The sequence below is a fragment of the Fringilla coelebs genome (assembly GCF_963513975.1).
Source record: "Fringilla coelebs genome assembly, chromosome: 12".
Classification (NCBI taxonomy): Eukaryota; Metazoa; Chordata; class Aves; order Passeriformes; family Fringillidae; genus Fringilla; species Fringilla coelebs.
Window position 1 is genome coordinate 4,286,126 of NC_140038.1, and position 15,177 is coordinate 4,301,302.

Genomic DNA, 15,177 nt, shown 5'->3' on the forward strand with positions numbered 1-15,177 from the left:
AGTGGGTGTCTGCAAGGAGCAGAGTTACGGCAAAATCCTGGGAAAGCGGAGTGCAAAGAGCAGGGCGAGGGGCAGCGCTGGGTAAAACTGGATTTCTGGGTCTCTGTTTCCCTTTCTGTCTGGTTTACAAGGGCTGCTGTCAGAATTGTTCCACACAGAGGGGAAAAAAAAAAGAGGATGTTTCCACACCACGGTGAGAAAAAGCAGGGTAGTGTCACACAGATGAATCAGCTGGCACCAACAGTGAGTCATGGAAATGCACAGTGGAAATTCTCCAGCGCAGTGGAATCTCTGAGGCACACCAAACCTGGCATCCCTGGGGAGCCAGGGGCAGCCAGGATGACGTGGAGCACCAGCACACGGCCAAAAAACTGCCGCTCCTCACGTGTGACCTCGCCCCTGCCATCCTCAGCTGTGGCCTGAAGAGCTCGGGCAGGGATTTCAGCAGGGTTTTCATGGAAAAGGTGTGCCTGCTCCTTGCTTTCAGTGAGTCACAGCAGCAGTAAAAGGCCGTGCTGGAGTCTGTTTGCTGATGATCAGCTGGGCAGGGTGAAGGAGGAGGAACCAAAGTCAAGCAACCAGGGCAGTTTGGGATGTCACCACCCTTTATTTCCCAGCCCACCCCACTATGGGTGCACTGGTGACGCGGGGCTCTGCGGAAAGCTGAAAATCTGATCGGGAGGATTTTCTGCTGGTTTTTCCCCCAGTCTCATTCTCTGCTGGTCTGTCCCACGATCTCCTACAAGCTTCATATCTCCTCGCCATCAGCTGGGCTCACGGGCACAGAACAAAGCAAAGGCGACCAGCAAATCTGACCTGGCATCTGTGATTGATGACAGGAAAATAGAGAAAAGCCACCCAAAGCTCACCAACAGCCGATTTCCAGCCTGCCTGGCTTGTCCAGTCATCCATGAGAGAGTTTTTGTGCTCTTTGCCCACAATTCCACTGCTAACCTGCAGCAAACACCTTTGCTTCACGCGGCCTCGGCTTCCTAGTTGTGCAAAAATGACACGGCCCTTGAAAAATCTTTTGTGTGGAAGCACAGAAGTGATGGATAGAATGGTGTTTAAAATTATATCAGTGTTTTGTGGGTGCGGGGACCTTAAGCTGAACAATTTGGGGTGGAATTGGGTTCCTCTGACACAGTGGCCCCTGCAGAATGGCATAGAAACTCTGAAAGTGAGTATGAACAGAGCCAAGCACCAGCTCTTGCCTTGTACTCACCCGTGTTTTAAGCCCATGAAGAACAGAAGTGAGGAGGAGTGTGGTGCTTCTCACATCCCAGGCAGAGGGGGTCCACCATGGCGGGCCTGAGCAGATGGATCCCTCAGGCGGGCTCCGCCATGGCGGCCCTGAGGGGATGGATCCCTCAGGCGGGCTCCGCCATGGCGGCCTTGAGGGGAGGCTGCCTCAGGCGGGCTCTGCCATGGTGGCCTTCAGGGGATGGATGGCTCAGGCAGGCTCTGCCATGGTGTCTCTGAGGGGATGGATCGCTCAGGGGGGCTCTGCCATCCGTGCCCCTGAAAGGGATGGATCCCTCAGGCGGGCTCCGCCATGGCGGCCTTGAGGGGAGGCTGCCTCAGGCAGGCTCTGCCATGGCGGCCGTGAGGGTACAGATAGCTCAGGCAGGCTTTGCCATGGTGTCTCTGAGAGTATGGATCCCTCAGGCAGGCTCTGCCATGGTGCCTGCAGGCATTGATCCCTCAGGAGGGCTTCGCCATCTTGCCCTCAGTGCCCCTGAGGGGAGGATACCTCAGCCAGGCTTCAACATGGCGCCTGCAGGGAGCGATCCCTCAGGTGGCACCCTGCCATGCTACTCAGTGCCCCTGAGGGGATGGATTCCTCAGGCAGGTTCTGCCATGGTGGCTCTGAGGGGATGGATTCCTCAGGCAGGTTCTGCCATGGTGTCTCTGAGGGGATGGATGGCTCAGGTAGGTTCTGCCATGGTGGCTCTGAAGGGATGGATTCCTCAGGCGGGCTCTGCCATGGTGTCCCAGAGCAAGGCTCCACCATGCTGCCCTGAGGGGAAGGTGCCCTCAGAAGGGTGTCTGCCATCACACCCTCAGTGCCCCTATGGGAACAGATCCCTCAGAGCTCCACCATAGCGTGCCTAAGGGGACATATTGCTGAGGAAGGGCTCCATCCACCATGGCAGCCTCAGTGCCCCTGACGGGATTCCATCAGCTCCGCCATGGAGTCTGTGAGGTGATGGATCCCTGAAGAGGGGTTGCACTCTCGGTAACCTCAGTGCTCCTGAGGGGACAGATCCTTCAGGCAGGCTCTGCCATGGTGTCTCTGAAGGGACATATCCCTGAGAAGGAGCTACTCCATCCCACTCTCAACGCTCCGGGTGGGAAGCTGCCTCAGGTGAGCTCCACCATGGTAAATCTGAAGGGACGGTTCCCTCAGGCGGCCTCCGCCATGGCGCCCCTGAGGGCACGGCAGAAAGGGCAGGGGGCAGCTCCCCGCCGCCTGGGCGTCCCTGTCCCGCCGCCAGCTCGAGAGCTCGGCAAGGAGGAGAAGCCTCGGGACCGCGGACGGGTCAGCGCCGGACGGACCGGGCCGAACGGGGCCAACATGGCGGCGAGGGGCGGGCGAAGCGGGCGCTGTTGCCGCCTCCCCGCCTCGCCCGTCCCGTCTCGTCCCCTCCCCTCCCCGGCGGCGTCGCCCCCCGCCCCCGGCGGATCTCGCGAGAGCGGGCGCTGCGCTGCGGTAGGAGGTCGGCGGAGAAGGACGGACGGAGCCGCCGCCGCTCCCGCCGCCGCCTCAGCCTCCTCGCCTTCCTCCTCCTCCTCTTCCTCCTGCCCCTGCCTCAGGAAGATGCCGCGCTCCGGGCCGCTCCCCGCCGCCTTCTCGCTCTTGCTGGCGACGGCCGCGCTGCTGCCGGGACCCGCCGCGGCGCAGAACGGTGAGGGAGGGCGGCGGCGGCGGGGGGAGCGGGGGGGGCGCGTTGCTATGGCGGCGGGTGCGCTGTGGGCAACCCCGCGGGTGGGGGGCGAGCCCGGGTTTGGGGGGAATCCCTGGTGATTTGGGGCCCCTCAGGGAAAGGGGAAGGAGGAGAAAAGGTGGGGGGGGGACAGGCTCGGCCCCCCCGGCTCCTCCTGAGGCGCCTGGTGCCGCCGGTAAAATGGAACATCTCCTCATCTCCTCCCGCCTACTGAACCTGCATCTGCCGGGCCGCCTTAAATCATTTATAATGCAATAAAGCCCGTAGTTCCTTAGCAACTGGAGAGGTCCTTCTGATAGGAGAGTAAAAGAAGGAATTAAGGGGGGAAGAAGGAAAAAAAAAAAAAAAAAAAAAAAAGGCAACAACCAACCCACCACACCCCAAGCCTTCTCCGTTCCTTGTAGGCTAGCGTGAGCTAAATCCAGCGCGGCTGCCTCCTCCCCGGCGAGTTCGCAGCCAAGTGCATGACAATTAGTGGCAGAGAGGAGCGGGGCCAAGAGGCTGCTCCAGCCGAGCCTCCTGCTCCAAGGAAATCCCGCAGCGCCGAGGAAAATGCCTGTGTGCTCCTGCCAGGCCGGGCAGCGCTGTCTGCTCCCGGTGCGGCATCATGGTCAGCGCTGCCCGGGCCTGGAGGGCCGGCAAGGGCAGCGAGCTCGGCCTGCGGGAGGATCCGCTGGGAAAACCTGCCCACGAGGAAGGGCTGCCTCTCTCGTACACCAGTTCCACCCCGGCTTCATCATTTCATCCTCTCTTCTCTCTCCTTCCTTTCTGCCCTGCAGATAATATTCAGTCCTAGAGTTTTCTGGCTCTTGAGGTGAATTTTGCCTTGGCTCTTTGCTCCAGGGGAATCCTGGAATGGCAGGAGTGTGGAATCTCACGTTCTGCTTTGGGTTGGGAGGGACCTTAGAGCCCATCCCATTGCACCCCCTGCCAGGGGCAGGGATACCTTCCACCGGGCCAGCATTGGGGCTCTCAGGGTGTTTTGACAGCGATATCTAAATGGGAAAAATGCTGTCCTAAAGATCCCAGGTGAGAGTTATTCCCTGAGCACCTGCAGATTTTGCTGCATGAAAGCAGCAGTGAGCCTCGTGTCTCTGTGAGCCAGAGTTTGGCACCGGGGCCGTGAATGAAAACCGGAGGCTCTCTGCAGAGTGGGGCAGTCTGGGAACACCCTGCTGGAGCTGTGCGGGATTTAGGGATCTGGGAACGCGGCTGAGTTGTGGATGCTGAGTTCCCAGAGAAATTCCAGCCTTGGGAGGGCGGGGGTTAAATGGAAATGGGTCGTATGTTCGCGCAGGGAAGGTGTCAGGTGCCAGCAGCTGGGGTGACAATCCCGAGTGGCTGCGGGACAGTGGCAGCACTTGGGAGTCTGGAGGTCAGTGATAAAAAGAGAATTTTGGGGAGAGCTTTGTCCCCACCCAAGTGATCTTGGCGTGAGGGAGATTGCAGCCCGCTGGTGTGTGCTGGAAGCTGATTAATATTTATTTTTAATGAAGTGGTGAGGGAGTTTTTGTAGTGCTGCGGGTGCTCACACAGGTGAGTGAAAATCTGCTTGGGAAGGGGTGGAGCACCCCAAGCCGAGCGAAAAATTAAGATCTTTGTGAGTTAAGGTTCGTTGCTGCTCCAGTTTTAATGTAAAAAGGAGGAACTGGGCTTTTTTCAGCAAATAATGGCCCATGGGGAGCTTCCTGAAACAGAACAATTCCTCTGTGGGTGGAGAACAGGTCCAGCCATTTCCCCAGTTGTGAATATTCCTTCAGATCTCCTTTGCAAGCAGCTTCTCACCTGTGGGTGTGTGCTGTGAAGGGGCAGGGGAGGATCCCAAAGGGCAGGAATTTGTTATCTTTTATTGATGTGGAACCCTCAGAGTGATGAAAGGTGAATAGTCCAAGTCTGGGTGGTGGAGGAATGGCCACGGACCTGTTGGAACTCACCTGGAGCAGAAAATCCCCGCTGGAATGCTGAGTGTTTGTGGGGAAAAAAAGCTTTTTTTTCCCACCTCTGACAGGAGATCACTGCTGAATTCCCAGTAATTTTTCCAAGTTTTAATGCAACCCAGAATATTTGGAGTCAGGCTGACCTATGGATTTAATCTTGCTAAAACTGGGAGGAGGGTTTTATTTTTTAAAAGGTTTTATTTTGAAAGGTTTTTATTTTGAGGGTTTTATTTTTCGGGTGGCTTTATTTTGAAAGCTTTTGCATCAACACCTTAAGATCTTAAGGGAAATGTGGCAGGAATTGAACTTTTCCTGAATATTTTGCTGGGAAAATGATCACTTTCTGCTCATGGTTTACATCCAGAGCAGAGTTCTGATGGAACTGGGGAAGAGATGGGGAAGGATGAGGAGGAAGAGCTGGAAAAAGCCGGTCAGGAAGATCTGTGTTTGACCTGCACTTTCTAAGGGCAGCTATTGGAAAATCACTTTAATGCTTCCAAGCATGGAGGGAAGGAAAACGTGATTTTTCCACCATTGTTTCACTTTTGAAATACCTTTATTTCCAAACAAGTAGCTGGAAAACCAAAATCAGTGCAGTGATAATCCCACCCCAGAGTGGCTGGGATTTAAATGTTATTTTATTGTCTAAAATTGCTGCTTGGGCTGCCCCAATCTGGGAAATCTGCAGTGGTTTTTTAGCACACCAATGCAGGAGTTGGAGTGGGAGCAAAGTGGCAAGTTCTGCGAATTCTTCACCCTAAAATTGTTTGGGTCGTTCTAAGCTGGGCATGAGGGAAAATAAAACCCAATTAGTTCATCCTCTGCACGGGTGGAGAAGGAACCAGCTGGCTGAAACCAGAATATTGATTTTCTGTTGGCAGAAACCAGCATAAAAGTGGCCATAAAATCAGGAAAATTAGCTAAGCTCATCTGAATTCTGCAAATTAATTTCTTCTTGAAGGAGCCAGTGAAAAACTTTGCTTTTATCCTCGTTTGTGACCACTGAACCTCACTCATTCCTCACCACCTGGGCTCTGCTGTGCCTTTTCCTGGTGCCCAGATGAACGTGAGCATTTTTGGAGCTGAGTGTGGGCTGAGCAGTGAGGAGAACGTTCAAAGTTCTCTTCTTCTCCTCCTCCTCCTCCTCCTTCTCCAGGCAGGATCTCCCCTTCTTCTGCTGCTTTATGTCCCCAGCCCGAGGTGGCTTTGTCATCCTCAGGGCCCATCATGGATTTTATTTCATGATTTTATTTTCATTTTGGTCGTTATTGCAACTCCCTGAAATTCACACACGTGCTGCACTTGGCTCCAGTAGTGAGATTTTATTTTTTGGGGGTGTTTTTCTCTAATCAGTTCCTCTAAAGTTGGGGTTTGATTAAAGCAGGAGGTGCAGCAAAGCACAGGGAGCCTCACAGCTTGGGTCTGCCTTACTCCAAACCCCTTTTTTTTCCCATTTTTTCAAAGTTTCCCAGCAGAATTCTTCTTTCTGGAGGCTGGAGCTGGGCTGGCTGGTGGGGGATTCCACAGTCTGATTCTCTGACTGTTTGAGGATGGGCTCTGTGTGTTCAAACTCCTCAAAACAGGAATATTTGGGAATAAACACAGTGACTTTTTCCCAGTGAATTCCAAAATACAAATTCCTGACTTGTGCAAAGCTGGAGGAGGGAGCTTGGCTGTTAAAACATAGCAAAGCTCTATCAAACTCAATATCCAATCATTCAAATAATTATAATTATCTGTGGTTTTATTTTCAGGGCAATTTATTCTCACTCCGGGTTAAACATTTTTTTGGTGCCTGGTGCTGCTTTTGTTGTTGTAGATTTGCACTGTGAGACATCTTTCTAGAGGAAAAATAGATCAAAATATCCTGTTCTGGTTCTAATAAACTAGAAAAAAAAAGGATTTTTTTTTGCTCTAATTCCAATAGTTTTGCATTCCATGTTTTAAAATCCACAGCAGCGACTGGTGTAGCTCATGACATTTTGAGGATACTCACAGGGATCTTGGGGTTCTTCCACTGGTTTGGAAACCTAAAATAAGACTTTATTTATATTTTAAAAAAGCAGCTACAGCACTTTTGTTGCTAGAATAGGAAAAGAAGAGGTAAGGAAATATCAGAGCCTGGAAAAAATGCACTCAAACCCAAAACTTCAGCTGGAAAAGCAGCTGGGAACACATGGAAAGGCAGGAGCTTGGGAAAAGCGACAGAGAAGATCTTGGAAGTGCTGAGGGGATGGGTGGAAGTGCCCAGGGAAGGAAGGCTCTTGGCAGTGCAGAGAGCTCCCAGCAGCCTGCAAGAATTCCGTGAGGGCGGACAGCAGGAGTTTGCAAAAAAACAGATGCTCGGAGCATTTTTAAACCTGAGCGTGCACCAGCTTGGCTGAGCGCTCCGGGGGTGATTTTTTATTTTTTTGGGTTTGTTGGGAAAAGCTTTGTGGTGCTTCAGGCTGCAAATGGGGTTTGAATTGCCGTCGTTTGGAGCTGCGTGGAGTGAATGAAATGGTGCTGGAGGGGGTTAAAGCAGCTCTGAATCACGGGTCGGCTGCTCTGTGTGTAGGTGATGGGGTGTTAGGGAGCTGCTGGATGGTGAAAGGGTTAGAAAATACAGGTTTGCAGCTTGGTGTGGGTCTGGTCTGAGCAAAAATGGTGTCTTGTGAAGGCTGACCTAGAGCAGAGGCCAGACTGAGCTCAAGAATAAAGCAGGGATTTATTAGGAGGCCTCCATGGATCCACCTTGGGCAGCACAAGAGCCCAGCCAGGGCTGCAGCCAAGGTGAACCAAAATGGTCACAAAAATGGACAGCTGGTCATGGGCTCTGTCACTTTGATAACTTCTGGGCCATTTGCATAATGGAGTTAATTGTCCAATTACAGCTCCAGCCCATGCAGTCCCATCCTGCTGGTTCTTCTGTCTTCAGTCAAAGATTGCAGCTCTCCGTGGGGTCCCTGTTCCAGGGCAGGATCAGGGATTGCAGCTCCCATGGGATCCCCAGGATCAGGGATTGCAGCTCTCCATGGGATCCCAGGATCAGGGATTGCAGCTCCCATGGGATCAGGGCAGGATCAGGGATTGCAGCTCTCCATGGATCCCCAGGATCAGGGATTGCAGCTCTCCATGGGATCAGGGCAGGATCAGGGATTGCAGCTCCCATGGGATCCCCAGGATCAGGGATTGCAGCTCTCCATGGATCCCCAGGATCAGGGATTGCAGCTCTCCATGGATCCCCAGGATCAGGGATTGCAGCTCTCCATGGATCCCCAGGATCAGGGATTGCAGCTCTCCATGGATCCCCAGGATCAGGGATTGCAGCTCTCCATGGATCCCATAAAAACAGGGAAGAGTCATCAGGATCCAGGGGCAGCCACAGCTTCTCTGGGAATTCCATCCCCTCACAGGGGAGAACTTTTTCCCCAGTATTTAACATAAACCTGCCCTTTTCCACTTTTTAGCCATTCCCTGTGTCCTGTCCCTCCATGCCTTGTCCCCAGTCCCTCTCCAGCTCTCCTGGAGCCCCTTCAGGCCCTGCCAGGGGCTCTGAGCTCTCCCTGGAGCCTTCTCCTGTCCAGGTGAGCACCCCCAGCTCTCCCAGCCCTGCTCCCCTCTTGGGGCATGCAAGGAATAAATGGCATGGAGAAAAGAAAAAGCTGTAAATATTTATCACTCCAGCCTGCTGGGCTGAGCAGAACAGGAATGTTTTTCAGTTTTAGCTGAAGAGGGGCAGTTTGCACTGACCAACCCAGCTGGGTTTCCACTTCAGGGTCTGGAACCACTTCAGGATTCCAGGGAATAAACTGGAAGTTCATTATTGGAGAGTTCATTTGGGTTTGATTTGGCCAGGGGAGCTCTGCAGCTCCTCCTCTGCTACTGCTACAGAATCTGGGAGCTGAGCACTGCAGGGGATTGGGAAACAGATCTTTGGGAAGTATTTCCCAAATCCCAGAGCACCCAAACATCTCAGGGTTGTGACTCAGAACCTGTTTGGGATCCCTTGATGGCTCTTCCTTGTTTTTATGGGAATTGGGAAGCTGGGCCCTGCCTGCCCTGCTCCCTGGGAAACAAAGAAATCCAAGCCAGTTCTTTTCTGCTGTGTGATCAGAAACAAGTGGGGTTTATTTAAGGTCCAATAAAGGTAAAAAAATCCCTTGAGATAGGTAAAATCCAGGCACACTTCAGGGCTGGGTGCAGAAATTCCAAATACAGGTGGAACTGGGACTTTGGAGTTGTGCTTGGAGAGCTCTGAGTGAAAAATAGTCAGGGTGTCACTCTGGGCTTAATTTTGCTGTATTTATTCCCTCTAGCCTAGAAACTTCATTATTTTATGTGGCAGCCATCCTGTCATGCTGTAGGATCACACTCACCTCTGGATTCTCCCTTCCAGTGTCACCTCTGACTTTTATCTTTTTGGTAATATTTCAGTTTTATCCCATTCCTGCCAATTCTTCATGCAGCAGGGTTGGGAGTGATGCTGTAACCCCTGGGTGCTGGGAGAGCTTTTCTGCTCCCTGTCAGGCATCAGGGTAATTCAATATTTTAATTTCTTTTAATAAGATATGTAATTGGCTTTTTGCTTCCAAAACCAAACCAGAGCCAGGACATTTCCCATTTCTCCCCAATTTTGAGGTTGCTGAACCTGATAAAGGGCTGGGATATGATATTGATGGTTTCCTTCAACCTTAATTTGTTGCATTTTTTATCTGACAGGGTTTTTTCAGCACTTTGCTGAGCAGTTCAGAACCTGCAGCAAAGTGCTAAAAACCCTGTCAGATAAAAATGCAACAAATTAAAGCTGTTCTCACTCCAGGCTCTGAGCTGCCTCTCTGGGGTCTCAGGCTCCCAAAGCTCCCTATTTTTAGTAGTGATTTGGTGACCCCAATCTTGAGCCATATGGAGTAAAGAAAAAAAAAAAGGCTAAAAAAGGAAAAAAAAAAAGTGGGGTTTGGTTTGCAGGAAGGGAATTAGTGGGAGAATGGAGCCAAAACCACAGGAGGGCACTGCCCTGGTGCTTTCCTGCTTTGGGGCCTGACAGGATGGGTTTGGAATTCCCAAAATTTCCCAAACATGACCCTGGTGTGGTGCTTTTGCCAAGGGTAACACCTCAGAGATAGGGAGCTGCTAAATCAGGATTTTGGGGTGCTTTGTGGCAACCTGGATTTGCTTGGATGGCAGTGGAAAAGTGGGAAAAGCACCTTTGGTTTGGGAAAAACCTCAGCAGCAAATTCTTGGGGGCTCACAGAAAATCCCTCTGTGCTGTGCCATGCCTGTCACACTCGGATCAGTTTATCTGGGGGATAAATCCTCCCACAGGAGCTGCTTTTGCTGGGCTTTATTCAGGTGTTTTGAGAGAAAAAAAATAATCTTTTAAAGCTGGTGGGAAATTGCTGCACAGCTGAACTTGGCCTCTGGTTGGAGAGCACAAGGGACCCTGTGAGGGGACAGATTTGAACACTGGGTATGGAGCAGAATTCTGGGGTATGGAGCAGGATTCTGGGGTATAAAGGAGAATTCTGGGGTATGGAGCAGAATTCTTTGGTATAAAGCAGAATTCTTGGGTATAAAGCAGAATTCTGGGATATAAAGGAGAATTCTGGGGTATGGAGCAGAATTCTGGGGTATGGAGCAGAATTCTGGGGTATGGAGCAGAATTCTGGGGTATGGAGCAGAATTCTGGGATATGGAGCAGTATTCTGGGGTATGGAGCAGAATTTTGGGGTATGGAGCAGAATTTTGGGGTATGGAGCAGAATTCTTTGATATAAAGCAGAATTCTTGGGTATGGAGCAGAATTCTGAGTTATAAAGGAGAATTCATGGGTATGGAGCAGAATTTTGTGACATGGAGCAGAATTCTTTGGTATAAAGCAGAATTCTGGGATATAAAGCAGAATTCTTTGGTATGGAGCAGAATTCTGGGATATAAAGCAGAATTCTTTGGTATAAAGCAGAATTCTGGGATATAAAGCAGAATTCTTGGATATCAACACAAGTAGAACCTTTTTCCTCAGGTTAGGGGATGTGGCTGAAATGAGATTTTGTTTAGGTCACCGTTTCTGTTCCTCTCAGTCACCACAAAATCCCTGCAGTGTCATTAAACACAATTATTGTTGGTACCATGGTGGTGATATTAATTTTTTTAATTTACATAGAGCAAAGGAAGCTTCTCTCAGTGTTTATTTTTTTTTCCCTGCTGCCTCTTTGAAGAGCCCAAATCTGCTTGGCTTTTAATTGGATTTTGCTTTTGTTGGGAAAGCTCTGGGAAGAGCTGTGGGGCTCCCCCTCAAACTCAACAAAATACCCACAAATTGGCATTTTGGGGATATTTTTACCCTCCAGCACAGAAATGATGTGAAGTGTGAGTGCCCAGCCCAGGGAGGTGATTCCTGCTGGGGATTAGGATGCACTAATCCGTGCAGGAGTGGAATTCCAGCTCGGGAATGGGGTGCTGGGGGAGCTGCCTGCACAGGTTATTTCTGGCCCCATAATCTCAGCAGTGTCAGTAGGGCTGTGGAGATCAAACCTCCTCAGGGAGAGGGAGGAGCTGGGCTCTGCTGGAACCCATCCTCATCCCAGCTCCCAGGGCTTTGGGGAGAAATGGGAAATTGTGTTTCCTGCCATAAAAAAAGCCAAGAACTTCTTGAGGCAATCCCACAATTTACAAACCCCCCTCTGAAACCACGGCTGGCAAAGGCATTCCAGGGAATTGTCAGCTTCCAGCATCCCCTGGAAAATGCAGCTTGGGAGCTGGGCTGAATCCCTCCCAAGCAGATTTCCTTCCAGGCAATCTGTCCCTCCTCTCCCAGAGGTTTTTCCAAGGGTTCAACCCCCTCATGCTCAGCAGAGGCAGGAATTGTTCTCTGCTCCTCCCTGGCAGGGAAGAATCCCCCCAGCCAGCAGCGCTGCTCTCATCCCTTTTTCCAGGGATACAGGAATTTTAGTGCTGCACCTGAGGAATGGACATGAATCCCTCCAAAGCAGGAAGGCTCCTGGGAAGTGCCAAAAAATCCATGTTAACAAGTAAAAGCCATTCCCTGGAAAGCAGTGGGAAGGGATTCAGCTGCAGCACAGGAAGCAGAGGCTGAGCAGGCAGCAATTTCAGCAGCTGAAGAGCTCAAAAAATTGCTTGGGGAAAAATACCCCTAAAAATACAATTTTTAACCAGGAGCTCGATGTGCACAGCAGAGGAAATCTGCTGCACACAGTGTGCCATCTCTGCTGCTTTTTAATCCATCTCCTCCCTGCTTTCCTCTTCCCTGTGCCTGGAATTCCAACATTCTCCTGGATGCACTGAGCAGGGGCAGCAATTCTTCACCACTGTGGGATAATTAAAGCATCTCTGGCCCCATGTCCAGCAGCAGGGCCAGGGTTTCACACATCAGGCAGCTGAACCTCTGGTTTGGGCAGCAGAACGTGCTGGGAGCGTTATCCCCTGTGCTGCTGCTGCTGAGGAATTATTTTTGTGGCTGAGCAGCTTCTCCTCAGCCTCTGTTACATAATCCCCAATTCAGCAAAGGGCATTTCTTGTGAAAGGTCGCTGCATGAAAATGTCCTTTCCCTCCCTCACGAGGATGTGGAGCAGCTCCTGCAGAGTGAATAAAAGGGGGGAAAAGCAGCTTTGCTGGAGAGGAATGGGATCAGTCTCCTGTCAAACACATTTGTTGGATCAGGAAAGGTCAGGGGAGAATGGGGAGCTCTGGAAACCTCTGGTTATTTAAAACCCTTGCACCACGCCATTAGAGAAGCAGGCTGAGGATTTTACAGTGCTAATCTGACACAAAATCATTTTTATTATCAACATTTGAGGTGTTTTCAGTGGCTTTGAGACAGGAATTTTATGCTGTTTTAAAGTTTTTTGAGCTCTTCAGCTGCTGAAATTGCTGCCTGCTCAGCCTCTGCTTCCTGTGCTGCAGCTGAATCCCTTCCCACTGCTTTCCAGGGAATGGCTTTTACTTGTTAACATGGATTTTCTGGCACTTCCCAGGAGCCTTCCTGCTTTGGAGGGATTCATGTCCATTCCTCAGGTGCAGCACTAAAATCCCTGGATCCCTAGAAAAAGGGATGAGAGCAGCGCTGCTGGCTGGGGGGATTCTTCCCTGCCAGGGAGGAGCAGAGAACAATTCCTGCCTTTGCTGAGCATGAGGGGGTTGAACCCTTGGAAAAACCTCTGGGAGAGGAAGGACAGATTGCCTGTGGAAGGAAATCTGCTTGGGAGGGATTCAGCCCAGCTCCCAAGCTGCATTTTCCAGGGGATGCTGGAAGTTGACAATTCCCTGGAATGCCTTTGCCAGCCGTGGTTTCAGAGGGGGTTTTGTAAATTGTGGGATTGCCTCAAGAAGTTCTTGGGTTTTTTATGGCACATGAGGGATGTGGCACCCTGGAAATACAACTGGTGTTTCCTGTGAACACTCCAGCACTGATATTCCCTAATATTTCCATTGAAATATGGGGAAAAATGTGCTTTTTGAGGCACTGGACTTGCTCTGGGTCTGGGTTCACAGGCTGGTCAGGGCTGGCTCTGCTCCATCTTTATCCATCTATTCTTTATTCCAGAATGATGATCCAAGTGTTTTAGGTAAATCAGAGATTTTCCATGCTTCCTGCTAAAGTGAATATTGGATACCAAGTCTGCAGTGAGATGAAAATTATTTTGCACCAGCACCCTTCAGGTGGATTGTCACCTACAATCCCTGGAATAGTGTCCTGAGCCCAGCCAGGAGCGGATTTGGGGGAAGGGAATTCCCTGGAGCTGGGGGAAGTGTGCCTGTCCTCCCAGGAGTGTTCCCAGAGAGCCTGGATGTGCTTCCTCAGAGAGTTGGGGCTGCTCAGGTCAGGTTTTGCACCATAAAAGTGGCCAGAAAATACCAGCTATGTTTCCAAAGTGTGAAGGGAAGCATCCCTGGTTTTATTCCAGGGAAACTTGGATAAAAGTGTCTGGTGGTGGGGTGGGGCAGGGTGGGAGGGTCTGAGGCTGATCTGAGGGGTTTGTGGGGCCAGAGGACCTTCCACAATCATTTGCAGCCTAAATTCCTGATTTAACTGATCCCTGTGTCCTGACCCCATTCAGGAATCCCTTCCAACCTAAATTCCTGATTTATTGAATTGATCCCTGTGTCCTGTCCTGTGCTGGAATCCTTTCCAGCCTAAATTCCTCATTTATTGAACTGATCCCTGTTGAGGAATCCTTTCCAGCCTAAATTCCTGGTTTATTGATTGATCCCTGTGTCCTGTCCCTGTTCAGGAGACCTTTCCACCCTGAATTCCTGATTTATTGAACTGATCCCTGTGTCCTATATCTATTCAGGAATCCCTTCCAACCTAAATTCCTGATTTATTGAATTGATCCCTGTGTCCTGTCTCTATTCAGGAATCCTTTGCAGCCTAAATTCCTGATTAATGGAACTGATCCCTGTGTCCTGTCCCTGTTCAGGAATCCTTTCCAGCCTAAATTCCTGGTTAATGGGACTGATCCCTGTGTCCTGTCTCTATTCAGGAATCCTTTCCAGCCTAAATTCCTGATTAATGGAACTGATCCCTGTGTCCTGTCTCTATTCAGGAATCCTTTCCAGCCTAAATTCCTGATTAATGGGACTGATCCCTGTGTCCTTACCCTGTTCAGGAATCCTTTCCAACCTAAATTCCTGATTTATTGAATTGATCCCTGTGTCCTTACCCTGTTCAGGAATCCTTTCAGCCTAAATTCCTGATTAATGGGACTGATCCCTGTGTCCTTACCCTGTTCAGCAATCCTTTCCAGCCTAAATTCCTGATTTATCCCCAGGAACTGATCCCCGTGTCCATCTGTGCCAGGAATTCCCCCTCGGGTACATTCCCAGGATGGCCACACCCAAACCATTCCCCTCAGGATGAGTTTTTTGGAATTTGCCCCAAATCTCCTGTGCAGGGAAGTGGGGGATGCAGGGAATGTTTGATCCCAGTGCTGTGGGATGAATCCTCAGGTTTCCCTGCCTGTGGAACGAGCCCTGGCACAGCTCCTGCATTTTAGATGATGCTCTCTGGGCTGGCTTCTCCTCTCTCCCAGCTCTGGGAAGCTGCAGGATGAGAAGGCAGGAATTAAATCCAGGAATTAAATCCAGGGATAGCTCTGGGCTCACCTGGGTGCCTCAAGCCTGGCTTGAAGCTGCTCTGGAGCTGGCAAAAATGAATGGGATCCGTGCCAGTTTTCTCATTTTGTGCTTCCTGGTGAGAACAGAATGGGAAAGCATCGATCCTATGGAAAATGGGTGTGGACAGGCAGGATGCTGCAGTGCCTTCCTGGAGTTTATCCCCAGGATTTGTCCAG

At 50.8% G+C, this 15,177-nt stretch overlaps 1 protein-coding gene across 2 annotated transcripts in view; it reads left to right on the forward strand.

Moving 5' to 3' along the window:
- Positions 1–2,707: 2,707 nt before the first annotated feature.
- NPTN (neuroplastin) overlaps positions 2,708–15,177 on the forward strand; it is a 40,957-nt gene continuing 28,487 nt past the window's right edge. For both annotated transcript variants that reach the window (XM_084214061.1, XM_084214062.1), the window contains exon 1: positions 2,708–2,909. In XM_084214061.1, the coding sequence (XP_084070187.1) occupies positions 2,822–2,909 (88 nt within the window). In that variant the 5' untranslated portion in view covers positions 2,708–2,821. The remainder of the gene's footprint in view (positions 2,910–15,177) is intronic.